The sequence below is a fragment of the Ursus maritimus genome, unplaced genomic scaffold (assembly GCF_017311325.1).
Source record: "Ursus maritimus isolate PB19 unplaced genomic scaffold, ASM1731132v1 scaffold_15, whole genome shotgun sequence".
Classification (NCBI taxonomy): domain Eukaryota; kingdom Metazoa; phylum Chordata; class Mammalia; order Carnivora; family Ursidae; genus Ursus; species Ursus maritimus.
The window spans coordinates 21,454,724-21,474,026 of record NW_024423897.1 but is presented as its reverse complement, the minus strand read 5'-3'; the positions used below and the strand labels follow the sequence as shown (position 1 = coordinate 21,474,026).

The window sequence follows — 19,303 nt, the reverse complement described above, 5'->3', positions numbered from 1 at the left end:
TGAGGAGGTGGAGTTGAGTGTGAATAGTAAGTGAAGCAGGATGTGTGTGTAATGTTGGTAGAAGATGGAGCAAAATGTGGGGTTTGGCAACTGTATACAATATAGTGTTCAGTCTGGAGGCAAGGTTTGATGGGTCAGGACGCTGGAGCCTGCCAAGTGTAGTAGATGAAGAAACAGTGACCATTTCCTTGTGCTCCCTTTATCTCAGGCAGGGTAGGCAGGGCACAAAGTGTCCTTCTTTGTCCAGGTGTTCTGTGCTCTTGGGCAGGACTTACCTTGGGCAGGGATGCTCGGGAGCCAGAGCTCTGGGTGGTCATGGTGAGCACAGTGGTGATGCCCAGGCCCACACGGGCGGGTGCAGCATCCATGTTGATCCAGAAGGAAATCCACGAGAGGATGACTATGAGCAGGCTGGGAATGTACATCTGGATCAGGTAGTAGCCCATCTGTCGCTCCAGGTGGAACCGGGCCTCAATGCAGGTGAATTTACCTGCAAGAAGGCAAAGTAGCCTGATGGATAGGAACAAGACTTTGAGGTAGGAACAACCTCAGGGGAGTCCTGGTTCAGCCTCTCACTAGCTGTGTCCTCAGGCAAGTGACTGAATCTGTGTGTGTCAGTGTCCTCATCTGTGGTACATTGGGGATGCCAATCATGATGACTCCTACCTCATATGGTTACTTGTATGGTTACTGCGGGGATAAAATGAGATGATGCCTATAAAGAGCTTAGCACGGTGCTCACGTCATTTATGCTCAGGAATGTCAGTTGCCGTCATCCTCATCAGCCCTGTCTTGTTGCTAAGACTGGGCCTCAGTGGACCATTCTTTATCCTTCTGCCAGTTATCTCCCCAAAACATGACTTGATCCTGTTACTTCCTCTTGTAAAAACTTTTTTCCCTCCTTCTCTCCTCATACCAGAAAGTCCCTATTATCTATAGGGAAAAGTTCAAACTTTTCAGTCTGCTCTTCAGATCATGCTCTGGCCTGTGTTTCCATCTCTCTTCCCTTCTTTCTTCACCCTAATCATGACCCCCTTCAGTCTATCCCTTGCCTTGAGCATGTCCTGCACTTTGACCCTTCTGAGCACTGGCTCGTGCTAATCCTCTGCCTGGCATGCCAGGACTCCTCCCCACAACCAGCCGAAGCATCCCTTCAGCTCCTCCATGGTGCTTTGAATGTGAAGTCTGTCCAGGCACAATGATTCTTCTCCTAGCGAGTTCCTTCAGTTCTGTTCATGCAGTCTTTGGGCCTGAGGGCATAATACAGTGAGGGCGTGAGCACATCGGTCTCTCTCTCTGTCCTCTGCACTGGACTGCGGGTGGCTGGTCTCCTCCCCATCTGTGCTTGCCTGGAATGGGAATGGGGCCAGTCCCATGGAGGGGGGCTGGTTCTCAGCTCCAGCCCACTGCAGCGCCCTTACTAGGGGATTTCCTAGAGCTCCCTGGACTGTCTGCTCCATGTGTGCAGGGCCTTGTCAGCCTCTCCCCCTTGTATCTACAGGGCCTAGCACAGAACTCGGCTCTCACTGAAATGGGAATAGCGAAGAGCAAATGAGATAACGAATGAGAAAACGCCGTGTAAACCGTGTTGGGCTGTGGTATGCGAGTCAGTGTCATTATGTGATTCGTGGGAAGTCCCTGCTCTCATGGCTGCTAACGGGAGCACCGTTACCTCTCTGTGTCGCAGCGTGCCCAGGGATCAGGAGAGTATCTCTGGAGGTTCTGGGACATCTCAGAGGTGACCCAGGAAGGGGCAGCCGGCCTCAACAGACAAGAGCCCACGCTGCCTGCCCTTGCTCTGGGCCTTCTACTTGCAGCAGAGCACACAGTGATTTCTCTCAACCCCCCTGCTTCACTTCCTCCCCTCCCTGGCCCCTGTCAGCAGTCTATTCCTTGCCTCCACTCTCCTCCGCTGGGCCCGGACAGCAGCCCCCTTCCCAGCCCTCCAGCTGCCATACTGACTGACTGCCTTTCTTCCGCTGCCTCCGTGAGCTCCTTCCCAGCCTGCGGTAGGGCAGGCGAGGCCAGCCTTGGTCCAACATTCCCTTTCTTCCCACAAAGGCTGTGCTATGCCTGGCAGAGCTGAGCAGAACAGCCATGGCTTTTTCCCCGGAGCTCTTGCCGCTCGCAGTCTAGGGGGATGCTTTCCAACTGCACTGTTCATGAACCTCAGTGCCACCTCTCAGCTCCCTCCTGCTGAGGCCTGATGAGAGCATTCTGTGTACTGTGTCCTGTCAGAAATGCCATTTCCCCCGTGACAGACACTGCTAGATGTCCTAGTATCACCTCCTCCCTTCCGCCCTAGGAACAGGATTCATTTTGAACTGGGCATGCTGCTACCTGATGAAGACTGTATCTCCCAGCTTCCCTTGCAGTGAGCTGTGGCCTGAGCTTCACTTATGTGCCCCAGGACATCCACGAAGAAAGTGTCAATCACTTCTCGGCCTTTTTGCTAAGGTCAAGTGTAGGAAGAAAGTGTCGGAGCCACTTTCTTGGTTTCAAAGACTATTCTTTTAACCACTATGTGATAAACACAGAACCATGTCCACCATGGGCAGCTCATAAGATCTGTTAAATCAAAGGTTGATTGAATGTTTGGAGTACTTCTGGCCTGGTTGGGGGTGGGACCTGAGGAGGATTCCTCGCACTTACCTGTGTTGTAATGCTTCGTGCAGTACCTCAAGTCCTTCTCCTCTTTCAGGATGAACTGGGGTAGAGTTAGTCCGTCTGCCACCTGCACAGCTCCCTGCTCCTGCCACTCGAAGATCAGGTCATTCATGGTATATCCAACTGGAATGGGGGGTCAGAAGAAGGGGCGGTCACCACCCAGAAGCACTTATTTGAAGCATGTTGGAGTTGGTTTGGGTTAGAGACTGAGAGGCATCACGCACTAGAGGGAACACATGAGACCATGTTGCCTCCCCACCACCCCCTCCCCACTACCCCCTCCCCACGCCTCTTCCACCCCTCTCCTTGCCTCCCCTGGAACCAAGGAGGTTCAAACTGGTTTCATGGTTTATATCTACCCCGTGCCCTTCTCCCTCACTTCCTACCCCTCCCACCATCCTACATTGGCTTGTCCTTGCGCCTCCACCTCCTACCGCCGTGGCACTAGTCAGTTCACATCTGCTATTTGGCCTGCGTACCATCTTTGCAAGCTCCCTCCTCTGCTCACAGCAGCTCTTCCTCAGGGGAACAACTCCATAGAATGCTGTTCTGGGACTATCAGCTGGGAGCCAAGGTGTTAGATAAAGACTCAAGTAGACCAGTCAGATGCTCTGTGCCAGGACTTGACTCTTGAGTCAGGTGACACAAGGTTCAGAGTTGGCTGGCGCCAGTTCCCCTCAGAGGTGCTGCCCCACCTAAACCCGCAGCCTACATCCTCTGCCCCGTACATGTACTTTCAGCCTCTTTTTCAAGTCCATGGGGAAGCTCTATGTCCTTCCATTTAATTCTACGTTTTAAATTGGATCTATTTCTGTTGGCAGTGAAAGAAGTCAGCTCCCACCTCCAGTAGGTTCACTTGTGACCTCCTACATAAAGCCCTCTCCAATGCCCCCTCTCTTTCCCAGTCAGAAGGAAGCACTCTTTCTGCCAGGAGGCCACAACATTTGGACTTCCAGCAACACACTTACCACTTGCTGCCCTGTGTTAGAGCTATTTGTGCAGCTAGCTGTCTATCTCCCCAGCTGCAGGGAGCATCCCTGTGAGTTCAAGGACCATGACTTATCCAAGCACTTTTTCCTCCATTCCCGGAGAGCGTATTCACAAGGGACATGGAACAGCGCCTCTTGGGAGAATACTGCTGGCTCCAAAGCTGGGCCTCGGCCAGCCAGTAAGGGGAGGGGTGCTTAGATTTCCAATGCATTTTCTATAGCAAAGCCCCGCCCCCCCATCTGGTATTTTGGGCTCATACAGTCATCTCTTGGGTCCAGCAGTTAGGAGCAGCTGTGTGGGAATTTCTGCAGGTCCCATGGGTAAAGGGAAGTCTGCATGCAAGGGACTCACAGCTTTCCAGTTGCATGATACATGTCTGGACGTCCATGGGGAAATTCTTCAAGTCCATGGGGCAGGCCAGTGTTAGGGTGATTCTGAGAAGAGAAGGGAGTTGAATGATGCTAGAGCCACGGACCAGGGAAGCTGTGCCTCTGTTCTAGTAATTACCAGAAAATCAGTTATCTCAGAGTGGTCAAGGAGGTCAGGGCACTAGTGTCTATTGAAATAATACATGTATATTTCTACATTCCAGATATGGGAATGGAGGCTCAGAGAGATACAGTATGTTGCCTAAAGTCACACAGTCAGTGAAACTTCTGGGTTTCTTTGGAGTCTGTCTGGCTTCTAGACATCTGCCTTCAGCAAGTGGCCTAAAGGCCTGGAGGCCTGGAGCTACCCCTGATCCCTACTCTTCTGCAGAGGCTAAATTCCAAGTTGAGCAGCCCTAGGCCTCAGGCATCCAGGTGTACCTGTAGCAGGGGCTTCAAGTGGTTCTTTGCTGCCTCCCTTCAGACACTGGACTCATCAAACGTTATTTTAAAGAGGGCCTTGCCTTCTGGGTGTCCAAACAGAGCTGGCTCACATCTGTGGGCTCATGCTAGGGTCAGTTGGGAAGTGGTGGGTGCCCCAGGCTTCTGGGAGAGCTGTCTATTTTGGGTTGTCAACCCTTGTGGAGGCTGAGCCTTAGAACCAGAGGGATTCCCCTTACAGAAGCAAAGTCCAGTTCAGGCTAGGATGCAAGGCTTCAGCTTGAAAGGCTGTGCCCACATCCGAGTACCTGCTGCAGAGAATAGAGAGGAAAGGCTCTCAGAGCCCAAAGAGGCTTAGATCATCAGGCCAACTCCTTCATTTGACATTTGAGAAAACTGAGGTACAGAGAAGGCTTGGTTGGGACTCCTGCAAGGTCACCCAGTGTGTGATGGCTCGAAGGCAGGATTCAAAACTATGTCTCCTGGCTGTTGGGTTCTGAGCTCATGTGTTTACTTTCCGCCACTGCTATTCTGGAAAGCACCTCACTGGTGGTGGTCTAGTGACATTTGGTCACTGGCACCTCGGCTGTACATGGTGAGTGCACGGCCCTGTGTCAGCTTCCTCCCTCCAGCTCACCCCCACTGCTCTGGATCTGGGCCCCATTTAAGCACAAGGTTGAAGCAAGAGAGGGAAAAGGGAAGGGAGAGGGAGGGGGAAAGTGAAGAGAAAGTGAACAGAGTTGAATTTCTGAAGATAAAAGCTGCAAAGTGGGGCAGCTGTCACACTAGGTTAATTTTCTGAAGTTGAATGACCTTGGGAACATCACTTTCTGCTGATTTGTCCCTCTGTCATGCTGCATGGGGCTTAGCTTTGTAGAGATACCAAACCAGCCTGGCAGCAGCAAAATCCAAGCAGGGTAACCTCTCCAGCCGCAGCCAGTCAGGGCACTGGTGGCCATCCTGAGCCCATCACCCTTCCTTCTGGGTGTGCACCGCAGGACGGACTCCAGGGTGAGGAAGGCCACGTCTGCCTCTGGCTCCTCCCAGCCATCCCTTCCTCTGTGCCTTCTTTCCTTGCTGAGGTTCTTAAGTCCCTTCTCCCACCTGGCCTGCTCTCAGGAGTCAGCCTGAGTCCAGTCACATCTGAAGGTTAGGACGGTTGCAACCTCTCCTATAGGCCTGGACATTTAAAGCTCATCTCTTTTTTTTTTTTTTTTTTTTTAAAGATTTTATTTATTTATTTGAGAGAGAGAAAGATAGCGAGAGAGAGCATGAGCAGGGAGGAGAGGGAGAAGCAGGCTCCCCATGAGCAGGGAGCCCGATGTGGGGCTCGAGCCCAGGACCTTGGGATCACGACCTGAGCCAAAGGCAGGCGCTGAACTGACTGAGCCACCCAGGTGCCCCTTAAAGCTCATCTCTTAATGGAAGCAGAGAGATTTATTCCCCCAAAGACCTGGAGGGGGAGGAGGAGTCATTTAGGGCCAGTGTCCCTTTGAAGCTCTTGGAAATAAACACATATTCATTCATCAAACGAGTGCCTACTGAATGCTGTTTGATGTTCTGCTAGGCACTGAGTGGGCGTGGGAAGCTCATTAACAAATTGGAATCTGGCGGTGCTGCTAGGTGGCTGGGGAAACTTTGGCAAGTCACTTAAATGTTCAGATCTTTCCTGTCTAATCTGCAAAATGGGCATAATAGAAACTATTTCATGGGATTGTTAGGAGGATTACAAATAGTGTATGTAAAATACCCAGCCTAGTCCGTAAACTCTCAGTGAATGCTACGTATGTAAGAATCTAGCATGGGCATTGGTCATGTTCTCCATGACTTGGGGGAGGAGATGGGGAATTACATGGGGAGAGTTGGCAGGAAACTCTGAAAGTTTGCCCCTAACCAGTATCTCTGTAGGATACCTCCCATCTGGGAACGGGGTCCCAGCTTCGTAGACTCAGTGCAAGGTATGGAGGATGGAACGGGTTTGAAAAAGGGAGGGAGCAGGCCTGGCTTGTTTGTACCTGTGAGAGGCCTGGCAGGCCCATTCTTGTTGAAGTTGCTATGACTTTTCAGGCTTTGTGCCTTTGCTCCTGCTATTTTGTTTTTTAATTGTGATAAGAACATTTAACATGAGATCTAGCCTTTAAACAAATGTTTATGTGTACAATACAGTATTGTTAACTCTAGGTACAATGTTGAACAGCAGCTCTCTAGAACTTACTCATCCTGAGTAACTGAACACCCCTGCTGCTGAGCACTGTCTTTGAATTCTCTTTTCCCTTCTTGTTTTATTGCAATGCTGGGTAAGGTTAGGGGCCTAACTTCAGCCCTTCTGTCTCTAAGATGCTTCCTCGGTTCCCCTGGTTATAACAAACCGCTCACCCCTAGGAATTTGCCCCGTGTGTTATTCTTACTCCGTGAGTATAATTTACAGAACCATGCAGAGGTGTGAGGTTGCCCTTGTCCGGGCCTGTGCAGCCCTGCTGGGCCCACCTCGTAGCGTCTGCTCCCTGAAGTCCGTGGGACCAGGTGCACCCTGAGGAGGATGGCGGGGGTGAATGGTGTGGAGCTTACCTGATGCTGTAGAGGACATTTCCGTTCCGGGAGATCCTCAGCAGCTTGTTGTCGGTGGTGATCTCGTGGAAGTGGGCCCCCTTCTCGTTGGCGAAGAACAGGTCAGGTTTCCAGATGGAATCCAACATGGATGGGTCCAGGTCCAGGGAGTCATCTGGGTATTCATTGTAGGCCAGCCGGGGGTCGTTCCACTGTTGCCGCAGGAAGATGTTGACCCTATAGTCCTATAGCCAGGAGGTAAGGAGGTAGTCAGGTTAGGCCCTGGGATGCCAACTCTCGGAGGGCCTGGGTGCTTTCATTCAGTGCTCCCCAAAGTCCCTTCTGGAGAATTCTGAGTATGGTTGCATCTTCTGTGGGTGAGACATGAAGTCTGTGCCTCAGGAAAAAAGTCAGGGGCGTCATCGCTGAACATCCTCTCAATGCCCTATTAAGTATATTCAGCTCTGAACTGAGATTATTTAAATGGTATTCTTTTGAAAAATTTTAAAAATAAAGCTCCACCTGACATAATAAACACCTGTTTTCACCCTGTTGACACTTCGTCACATTTGCTTCATTTTTTTGACAAGAGAAATAGCACATTACAGATAAAGTTGAAGTCCCCCTTTTTATTATCGAGGCTGTCAGGACAGCAATTCCCATGCACAGGAAAGTTTGAGAATCACTATTCCAGATAGACTGACGGAGCAAAAGGAGAGGCTAAAATCTGCTGTTTGAGCATTCAGACCGTTCTGCCTGAAGAGAACAATTAATTCCCAAGTGGTGAAGGAAGGACGAGTGAATTCCGAGGTGCTCCTGCTAGTCCTGGGGTTCATACCACTCTGTTTCAATCCCAGCCTTCTGCAACCTTCTATCACACATGCTGACTTACTTGTTTGGAGAGGATTTTCTTTTTAATTTTTTTTTTTCTAATGCAAGCTCACCACTCAACGTGGGGCTTGAACTCATGCCCTCGAGTTCAAGAGTTGCATGCTCTGCCGATGGAGCCAGCCAGGCGCCCCGGGGGAGGATTCATAGATGTTGTAGAGTCACATCTGACTGGGTTCTAAACTCAGTGCTAAGTCTAATGCCTCTCTGATGGGCCTGTAGTGTGGCTATTCTGCTGAAAACCAAAGTCATGATTGAACTGATTAGGGAAATGTTCCACTAAACCAAATGCAACTGATTATTTATTGTGGGACTTCTCGGAGACCTTAATTATTTGTATGTATGCTAATTATTTGTATGTATCTCCAAGAGGGGAATAGAGTATACATTTCCCTGATTTATTTTGGGCACGGAAGTCTTGCATTTTGTACATGATGCATGTTAGGAATTGCCATCCTAGCTGAAATTCCCTCTCCCCGCCCCGCACCTTCGTTTCTTTTCTGGATGCAGAAACTGAAGTCCAGAGAGTTAAGACTGACCCAGTATCACTCTAAAAAAGGCAGGTCAGAGTTGGTTCTGGAGTGCAAGAATCCTGACTCCTAGTTGAGGATTTGTTCAACTGGTCCTGGGATTTCTGAAAGAGTCCATTCAGCAACCAATCACAGCCCGAGAAGCAGTTCATGGTCTGGGTGGTTCTTCGTGCCAGGAAAGTGGGTCAGGAAGTTAAGAAATATTTCCGTGAAGAAATGTTTTTAGTTTTGTCAAGGAGGCACTGTAAACCTGGGACCCATGAATATTACGATACTGCAAGTAGAATTTGGGGTTTATTTGTGTTTTCCCAGGAAGAAGAACATGGCTGTCTATGTTGGATTCTCAAAAGGGTGTATAGTTCCCCAAAAGATTAATAACCTCGGTTCAAGTCCAGCTCTGAATGCTGTCCTTCCAGGAATAATCTCCACACAGGAGCACCTGCTGCTGCTTTCCCTGAAGGTGCTGGAGAAATGAGATCATGCTACATTTTCTTTTCCTAATCACTCTTGATCTGTCATCAGCAGGGATGGACTAAAACAAACGACCCTTCTCGTCACCCTCACCCTCACCTCTGCCAGTTCCTCCCATAGTACATGCCTCATTCTGTTTGCCTCCAGAAATATCAATAGCTTCATAAAGTGTTCCAAGGTATTTTATAGGATCGTTCTATAATTTAATTGAAGCCTCTCCCTCAAGCCCCATAGAAAATGACATTTGATCTCATAATCTCATGTCTTATAAGTCCCATGGTAGAGGGGGAACTCTAGGCCAGACCTGGATGTTGATAGTTTGTTTTTCCTGCTGACGGTAATGGACAGCTCCCAATCTGGCCTCCTCTGATCAGGAAATTAAGAAGTAGCCTCTCTTTCTCTCTTGGATTTTATGTGAAGTGTGTGCATTTGTTTATGTGCGTGTATTTGCGTGTGTGATGGGACACTGGGCAAATCATGTCAGAGGAAACAGACTATGAGTGGTTGGGCAGGAAAAGCCTCCAGTCCCCAAACCCCAGCTGCACTTTCGAGATTCTTGCCAGTGACATGTCAATCCTGTTTATGTGGCTGGAAGGAAGGAAAGAGAGTGGCGTTTCTTAAAATGGTCTGTTAGGCACCAGGCGCTGTTCTAGATACTGTCACACATATTTAATCCTTGCAAAACCCCTGCAAGCTAGACATCCAAGTTCCCATAGTGAGGGGAAGGGGCCTGAGGTTTGGAAAGGTTGTGGAACTTGTCCAAGGCCCAGAGCTAGTAAGTGGCAGGGCTGGGCTCTGAGGGCATGTCAGCCCCACCCACTGTTCTGTCCCACAGAGGCGGGTAGCCAGTTGTGCGCCAGGGATACTCCTCTCTCGTCCTCACTGCCTCCGTGAATTCTGCCTGCTCAGCTTAAGTGCTGTCTCCCGCAGGAGCCTCGATGCCCCCAGGCTTCCATGGCCTCTTCCTTTTCTGATCTCCTAGCAAAAGAGAATCCCTGGAAACATGTCATTTAGCACTGCGTGTGTCTTATCTTCTCCACTTGATCCGCAACAGGTTGAGAGGATGAACCCGACCTTACATTTCTCCTGCACCATCTCACCTTCCCCCCCAGTCAGTGCACCGAGGAGCTACCCAACACCCAGAAGGAGGAGGAGGCAAAGCCAGAAAAAGTTCGAGCAGGAACAGCTTTCCTCATTTAGAGTGGAGAGACAGAGACCTAGAGAGGGAAGGCATTTTCTAAGGTCACAGAGCAATTCAGTAAAGGACCTACGATTGGAACCTGAATTTTCTTCTCTAGTGTTAAAGGGAGTTAGTTAGATGAGAACCCTTCCGAACTGAATAACTAATTGTTACTAGTTTAATTTTTCCGGGCACAGTTAACTGAGCATCCACTGAGTGCCAGGCACTGATCTAGGCACTGGGGGATCTGCTGAGACCAAGAGAGACACATTCTTGCAACCACAGAGCCCAAGCGTAATGTTGATACCACACGGAGACAAGGGCTCCCATGGGGATTAAGTACAGCGTGCCAGGGAGGTGCAGAAGACAGGCGCTCCGGCTAGACTGGGGACTAGTGGTCAGGGAAGGCTCCAGAAGTGATATTTAAGGTGAGACCAAATATAGTTGAGCTAAAGAGGACAAGCGCTTTGGGGCAGTAGGAGCTGCATTTTGGAAGGCCTAGCAGCAAAGGAGGGCGTGGCCCTTCGGAAAGAAGAGCAAGGAGCTGAGTCAGGGGAGGATGCTTGCAGGGCCTTGCTAACTGTCCTGAGGAATTTGGACTTCATCCTGAGAGGCATGTGGAGCTTTCGAAGAATTTTAACTAGGGGAGGGCATTATGACATTTGCATTTTATAACTGATATTTTTAAAGTATTGTATTTTTTCTTATTATAAAAGTAAATGCATGTTGATGGTAAAAAAGGTAAAGGCATATCCCTTAAAAGAAGAAAAACCAAATAAAAGCCGTAGGGTCTCAATGAAATGGCTAATGAAAAGTGAGAGCCGGAGACCCGGACCATGTATTTGGTGTCCTCGGGCAGCTTGACTCCTCCTCCCGGCAGCCCCCGCTCTGCCCCGCAGCAGCTGCTGCCCAAACAAGCTGTTGCATCGATTTCCTCCTCTCTGGTTGGGAAACAGCAGTAGGAAATGCAGTTTGGAGGAGATCGATGTAATTGGTGTACTAGGCTGAGAGCCAAAGGCTGTTTTGCTTCCTTAGCCCTGCAATCACACTGGTCTGTGCTTGACATGCCAGGGGCCCTGTTCAGGTTCGGGGGCCAGAGGAACTACGTTTGAGTTCTCCACCCTAGAACCTCCGGTTCCAGCTCCGGCAGTTGGCTTCCAGGGCTCTAGCTCTCCAGGGTGGCCCATCGAAGTCTGAGGTGGGAGGGATTTCCAGAGCTCCAGCTCAGTCGTCTTTACCATCAACTCACCCATCCTCCCTGTGAGAGTCCCTGATGGCCTGCTTTCCGGTAACTGGGCAACCGCCTTGCTTCTAAGACCAAGGGAGAGCAGTAATCCCTTCATTCGCTCATTCTGTCATTCAGTAAACAGTATTGGCGGCTTCCTGTGTACCACCTGCAGTGGGATCTGCCCCCTGCTGCCACCGCCACCGTGTCTAATTTCAGATTCTAACCTTTTCCAGTAAACTCCTCAAAACTCTGTACTGTGGCAAAAGAGGAAGCATGGAGTGTTTTAGTAGGAAAGAGCCCGCGTGAGCGTGGTGGTGAGAAGGGGATGTAGGTGGGCAGGATGTTGTTACCATTGCAATCAGAGCCAAGAGACAGCGCCCAAGCCCTGGATAAAAAACAAGATTCCTAGACCTTCCTAGGTCCTAGCATTCCGGCTCTCAAGGGGTGTCTCTTCTCTACACTCATTTCTACTCTATAAACATATATTAGGCCTGGAATGGTGAGGATGGGGGCATAAGGTCTTGATTAATACCCTCAGACAGTTCAAATTGTCTAGCAGGTGAGGCGAGATATGGACACAAATATCTACCATACAAAACTGACAGGGATAGAGGTCTAAGGGGTTCTAAAACTTTGCTATTAGATATTGCTCTCAAGCCATTGAGATCATTTCCAGCCAGGCTGGATGAATCTGGAACAGCTTTCAGGGAGAACGTGACATTGGAAATAGCCCCTTTCAGTTTGCTCCGTCCTACTGAAGTTAGCATCTCTAGGTCTGGTGTTGCTCTGAGACGGGAACTCTACCTAATTTCAGCTGGAAGGGAGGCCAGGGATGTGTGAGAAGTCCAGAGGTGAGGAGTCAGGCTCAGAGCAGGACGGGACTTGAGGACTGGGGTGTGGCCTTGGAGTGTTTAGATTGGGATGTATATAGTTGCAGGTCAAAGGGATCTCATGTAGAAGGAAGAGCACAGGCAGAGGTGTGGAGGTAGGGGCATTCAGACCGTTCGGCTTCACTCAACCACTAGCTGTATAAGTAATAAAAGTTCCCCCTTATTGAGGACCTACTGTGTTCTAGGCATTGTGCTAAGCATGCCACACATTTCATCTCATTTTATCTTTAAAACAATCCTATAACAGGTATTTTCAACTTAAGTTATAGACAAAGATTCAGAGAGGTTAAGTAATTTGTCCGGACTTACACAGTAATCAGTAAGGTTGGAATTCAGATCTGGTTTGTCTGATTATACAAGTTCATGCTCTCAACTCCTCTGCTGTGATAAGGCTGTGAAATGGTTTGATTTGAGACTGTGGATATCTTTAACTGCCAAACCAAGGGGTTTGGATATCTTTAACTGCCAAACCAAGGGGTTTGGATTTTATTGTGTAGTCAGTTGGGCACCGCTGGGGTCTTAAGCCGTGGAGCAATATCTCTGTTTGACTTCAGGAAGGTATGCCAGGAATGACCATGAAGTCTTGGAAGTCAGAGAAACAGGAACAGGGAGCCCTGCTTTGAGGCATTTGTGGCAGTCCAATATGGGCCAGTAGGAATGGAGAGTGGGGTAGAAGAGAGAATCATCACCACCATCGTCAAACATTACAGTTAGAAAGAACCTTTGGAGAATTCTGTCTCAACTTTTTCATTTTACACATGGCCCAGAGAGGGAAAGGGACTCTCCCTGGGCCACACAGCAATTCAGTGACTAAGGTGGGACTTGCATACAGACATCTTGACCCCATCCCACTTCTTTTCTATCTCCTTGTACACCTTTGAGGGCAGGAGAAGGAGAACCAAGTTGAAGGTGCCATTGAGCAGGCTCTGCTCTCTTTGGAGAAGCTCGAATGTGAACTTGGCTCTGATGGAATTTGGGATTAGCATGAGAGCTGGACCAGTCTGCTGAAAGCCAGGGACCAGGGGCATCAGAGTAGAAGATGCCCAGGCTTGGTTCATGAGCTGCTGCTTCCTTTCCCATCTGCTGCCCTTCAAGCACTTCCTCAGACCTCTGAGAAGCACTGTGGAACCAAAGTCATAGACTTTGTCAGACAAGTCAACCCCAGCGGTCCCCAGTTCTGTGAGAGTAAGGACCTGGCTCATTGGTACCTGCAGAGTTTACGAAATTCTGACCAAGTGCGAGGTCCTGTGCTCAGAGCTTTAGTGAACACTCTCTCCAAATTCTCACAGTAATGCCATTTTACAGACAAACTGAGACCTGGGGATATCAAGGGCTTTGTGTAAAGTTAGTGACTGAGCCGAGGCGTGAATCCAAGACTGGCTGACTCCAAAGTCTGCTTTTAAGTAGTACACGGCATTGGCTTCTTTTTATTAATAATGCATCCTCTTTAGTTTCTGCTTTTTACCCTTCAGACACCCTCACTGTAATTCTGTTCTTTTTTTTTTTTTTTTAAGATTTTATTTATTTATTTGACAGAGGTATAGAGACAGCCAGCGAGAGAGGGAACACAAGCAGGGGGAGTGGGAGAGGAAGAAGCAGGCTCATAGCGGAGGAGCCTGATGTGGGGCTCGATCCCATAACGCCGGGATCACGCCCTGAGCCGAAGGCAGACGCTTAACCACTGTGCCACCCAGGCGCCCCTCACTGTAATTCTGTTCTATGACATTTGGCATGAAGAGAAGATTCTTCTCCCCACTGGACAGATGTGGAAACTAAAGCCCTGAAGTCTCAAGCTCCCACCACGCATTACTGGTAGATCCAGAATTGATAACAATGGTGCAAATAATACTAATATTGGAGACTGAGACTTTGCCACATGTAAGGAATGATGCCAAGAGCGTGATGTGTGTTATTTTATCTTCATAATAATCCTGTGATGTAGGTTCTATTATCATTCCCATTTTACAGTTGGATAAATCAAGGCACACAGAGGTGAAAGTACTGTTTCTGCCATCACACAGCGAATAAGTGCCGAAGCTGACATCTGGACCCAAGACGCTCACGCCAGAGCCCACGCACTTAAGTCCTAGACTACACTGCCCAGGATCTCCTAGCATTGCCCCGAGTGAGAGTTTCAGGACACCTTAATGCCATCGGATGCTGCCTGTGGCTGTGGTTCGCAGATACCCGCAAATATCAGGAAGTATTAAAAGGGGCAACAGACCCAAAGCTTCTGCCCCGGGTCCAGCAGTCCACTAGGGCTCCTACCTCATTCCTGATGTGACCCTTACATTTGACCCATCGTCCACTCTACACTCAAGTCTGGTGCTGGCAGACTCCCCAGATCCCGACCCATTGACTCCTTGGCTCCAGATGCCGGCTCTGTGGCTTGAACCTCTCCCAAGTCACCACCTGCCTGGTGCATTCTCATTCGGATCCTATGCAACCAGAGACACATGTATTGTAAAGAACTGTAGATGGTTTGGACCAGTGAAGCTAAGCATCTTTGTTTGTCTTTAGGGGATCACTAAAACACAGCGTGAGTTTAATAATTACATAAAAATGCTAATAGCAGCTACTTTTATTGGGAGTCTAGCATTTGCTAGAACTTTATATGCATTGTATCTCTAAACCTTTCATCAACCTAGCACATTGGGTATTCTTATCCTCATTTTACAGGGGAGGAAACTGAAATGCAGAGAGGTCAAATAGAGGTTAAATGTCTGGCCTATGCTTGCATAGCTAGTCAGTGCTAGAACAGGGATATGAATCCAGGACTGTTTGGCTCCTAATTTCACGTTCTTTTCATGATTGCATGCTTCCTCTCAGTTCCTTTTTTTTTTTTTTTTTTAAACCAAGTTCCTACATGGGTAGGTGAAAGAAATATAGTAGATGTAGTATACTGGGATGCCACTGAGCCCACGTGACAGGTTGGCTCATGCATATCCTTATAGTCAGTAGCAGGTGGAGAACTTTGAATTGGGATATTAAACAGCGAGGTGGCATCATAACTGGTTGCCAAAGGGTGCAAATTGGGGGTGGATATTAAGCTGGAAAGAGGAAGGAGGACAGTGTTGGCAGCATGGGGCGCAGTGGTGAGACATGCCGCTAGCACATTTGGAAATATGGGAACCAGGTTGCTCTGTGTGGGATAAACTAACAGTAGAGAAGAATTTTCGGTAGAGGAGTTTGGCAAGGCCCAGCATCAGTCACAATGTCCCACGTGTAATCCTGATGATTTAGGACAGGACTGTGCTTGTAATTTAATAACTGGAACCCTAATTTACTGTACTCTGTCTCATTTAGAGAACGGTTTTATAAACATATGGGAGATACTCATTCGGTAGTATGAGAAAGGGTGTTTGAGGAGCAGGAGTTTGGCAACTGGTAATCTAGCATCATGTGGAGGGGGGAACACCAACATTTTCAATCTTGCAGAGAGGGTTTCTGTGTGGTGAGGCAGGGATGCTTTCTTAGATCTCTTTCTGGCCTGGATGAAATTTCCCTTGAGACTGTCTGTCTTCTTTTCCTCCAGTTCCACGTATGTCTAATGGGACTCCTGATTGGCTTCCCCAATATTCAAAGAGTGGCAAGGGAGTGCTTTCATGGAGGACATGAGCATTCTTATTACTTGAGTGGAAAGCCCCACTGTAAATTAAATAACGTGGCAGTCTTATTTACCCACTTCAGTCTTTTGTGGGTTTGATTGTCATGAGTCAGCCTTTCTGAATTCAATGATAGGGAGCCAACTCTGAGCTGTCCTAAATTCCCGATTGCAATGCCCCCCTCGGTGGTGTGCTGGGAGAGAGGCATCCTGCCCTGTTTTCTGTCTGTAACAGACTCTAATGGCATTTATGAGCCTTCTCTCCTTGGCCTTCTTTTAATATTCAGTTTACCAAGGTTTTGGGGAGTGCTGAGCCGTATCTAATTGGAAGACATTTAATAGACTTTCTCTTGGATCCCCCAAACCCAAGAGTATAAAAAATGACCTAGCATTAGCTATGTAGAAAGACTGAAAGTGTAATGGAAAAAAGCAACAACAACAAAAAGGATCTCATCTAAAATAGCAGCCAACCTCACAAAATGTCCACGAATAAACCTAATAAGAAATATGTGACTCATAGATACTTAGGAAAAACCCCCCAAATTCTAAAACTTTACTGAAAGTCATAAAGGGATACCTAGATAAATGGGGAGACGTACCATGGTTTATATAATATTGTAAAGATGTCAGTTCCACCCAAATTAATCTATAAATGCAATGCAATTCCAACAAAAACCTGAGGCGATTTTTATTAGCCTCAACAAGCTGATTCTAAAGTTCATATGGAAGGGAAAATCATAAAAGAAGAACAACATAAAAGAACAATCATAAAAGAAGAATCAACAAGCTGAGTCTAAAGTTCATATGGAAGGGAAAATCATAAAAGAAGAACAACAGAGAATTTTTTCTACTAGACATAGAAACATAACCTTAAGCCATAGTAATTAAAATAGTGTGGTATTGGTGCAGAAACAGACAAATAGAGCAACAGAACAACACCCTGAGACTGGAAACAGGCCTAGGTCTATATGGGGATTTAGTTTATGAGAAGGAAAGCATTTCACAGTAGAGAAATACTGACCACTTAAGAATAATGACGGGAAAATTACTATCTAATCAGAGAGAAATAGAGTTGAACCCACCACCAAATACTTTATAGAAAAGTGAAACCAACTGTATTAAGGAGGTACATTAAAAAGGGAAACCTATAATATTATTGATAATGCCCAGTATGCAAAGAATATGCAAAGATGCTCAAATTCACTAGAAGTCTGGAGTGAAAATTAAAAATGACAATGAGATACCATTAAAAAAAACTCCCATTTGGTAAAATGAAAAGGCTTGATAATATCTTGGGTTGGCAAGGATAAAGAGAGATGAACACTTTTGTGGGGACAGTAAATTAGAAGCTTCTTTGGAAGTGAGCTGGGCAATGTGTCTGTCAAAATCACCAAAAAGTTGCATGTCCTTTGATCAAGTCATTCTGCTTCTGGAACATATCCTGAGGAAACGTGCAGAGTTATGTACGAGAATACTCTTTGTGGCATTGTTTTTAATAGTAAAAAGCTGCATAAATGTCAAAGGTCCATCAGGAAAAGAGTGTTTTTGTTTTTTAAAAATCTTATTTATTTGAGAGAGAGAGAGAGAGCACAAGCAGACGGAGGGGCAAAGGAAGAGGGAGAAGCAGGCTCCCCGATGAGCAGGGAGCCTGTCACGGGACCCCATCCCAGGACCCTGGGATCATGGCCTGAGCCAAAGGCAGACCCTTAACCGACTGAGCTGCCCAGGTGTCCTGAGAAAAGTGGTTCAATACCACAGAACGATGGCCTGTCCTGAGCATGGGATTTTAGCTTTTAAAGATTTATTTATTTATTTATTTGAGAGGGAGAGAGAGAGTGCAGGGGGAGGGGCAGAGGAAGAGAGAGAATGTCAAGCAGACTCCCCACCGAGTATGGAGCCCCATATGATTCAGGGCTCCACCTTACAACCCTGAGATCATAACCTGAGCCGAAATCAAGAGTTGGGCACTTAACTGACTGAGCCACCCAGGTGCCCCATGGGGCATGGGATTTTACAGGTAGGCCATAAAGCTTGGAACCCGATGAAAATTATGTGCCATATCTGGCATGTGGTAATAATAACCACCTCTTACGTTGCAAGTCGGCATTGTGCAGAGAACTAGGAATGAGTTAGACCAGTATGTAGTGATGGGGAGAAACTCCAAGACACGGTGGGAAGGGAAAGAGCACAGTCCTATTCATACAACAGTTGTGCATATGTACGTAAATGTATGCACGATTGAGCAAGGTAGTAAGATGTACATGACTTGTTTCTCTGTAGTGCTTAACTCAGGATAGGACAGTGGGAATTAGGGGAGGGAAGCAGGGGGCNNNATTCCTGTTTTCTTTCTCTCTTTTCTTTTTTATTGGACTTACTACAAAAGCTTGTTTTCATCTGTTACTCATGTACTTAAACAAATGTTCCAGAGTTCAGCTGTCGTAGCATAGTGTGAGTCAACACTGGGACATGGCTACCTAACAGGAAATGTCTTTGAAGTGACATGCATAGAAATGATTTTAGGGTTCTGAGGAGGTTCCCTGGGGTGGCCTTGGGGAGGCAGGGATTGAGGGAAAAACCAAGGGAATGAGATTCCGGGCCTCTGCTCCACTTCATCCAGAATAACCTGGTTTTGTTTTGTTTAATCACTTTGTCGAAGTGCTACATAAGATTTAGCTTAAAACTGAACTGATCGGGATAGCATTGAAAGCGTAGATTGCTCTGGGTAGCATGGACATTTTAACTATGTTAATTCTTCCGATCCATGAGTGTGGAATATTTTTCCATCTTTTTGTGTCTTCCTCAATGTCTTTCAAGAGTGATTTATAGTTTCTAGAATGTAGATCCTTTACGTCTCGGGTTAAGTTAATTTCAAGGTAACGTATGGTTTTTGGTGCTATTGTAAATGGGATGGATTCCCTAATTTCTCTTTCTTCAGTCTCATTATTCGTGTATAGAAATGCAGCTGATTTCTGAGCATTGATTTTGTATCCCGCCACATTACTGAATTGCTCTATAACTTTTAATAATTTGGGAGTGGATTCTTTTGGGTTTTCCATATAGAGTATCATGTCATCTGCGAAGAGAGACAGTTTGACTTCTTCTTTGCCGATTTGGATACCTTTTATCCCTTTTTGTTGTCTGATTGCTGTTGCAAGGACTTCTAGTACTATGTTGAATAACAGTGGCGAGAGTGGGCATCCTTGTCGTGTTCCTGATCTTAAGGGAAAGGCTTCCAGCTTTTCCCCATCGAGAATGATATTTGCTGTAGGCTTTTCATAGATGGCTTTTATGAGATTGAGGAATGTACCCTCTATCCCTACACTCTGAAGGGTTTTAATCAGGAAAGGATGCTGTATTTTGTCAAATGCTTTTTCTGCATCTATTGAGAGAATCATATGATTTTTGGCTTTTTTCTTGTTGATAAAATCTATGACACTGATAGATTTGCGAATGTTGAACCACCCTTGCATCCCAGGGATGAATCCCACTTGGTCATGAT

The 19,303-nt window shown here is 47.3% G+C and overlaps 1 protein-coding gene across 1 annotated transcript in view; it reads right to left on the bottom strand.

Annotated features, from left to right (window-relative positions):
- GLRA1 (glycine receptor alpha 1) overlaps nucleotides 1-19,303 on the bottom strand; it is a 102,429-nt gene that overhangs the window by 21,464 nt on the left and 61,662 nt on the right. The window contains exons 4-7 of the mRNA XM_040630616.1: nucleotides 7,035-7,258; nucleotides 4,009-4,091; nucleotides 2,653-2,790; nucleotides 276-490 (exon numbers count right to left, since the gene is read on the bottom strand). Coding sequence (XP_040486550.1) covers nucleotides 276-490; nucleotides 2,653-2,790; nucleotides 4,009-4,091; nucleotides 7,035-7,258 — 660 coding nt within the window. The remainder of the gene's footprint in view (nucleotides 1-275; nucleotides 491-2,652; nucleotides 2,791-4,008; nucleotides 4,092-7,034; nucleotides 7,259-19,303) is intronic.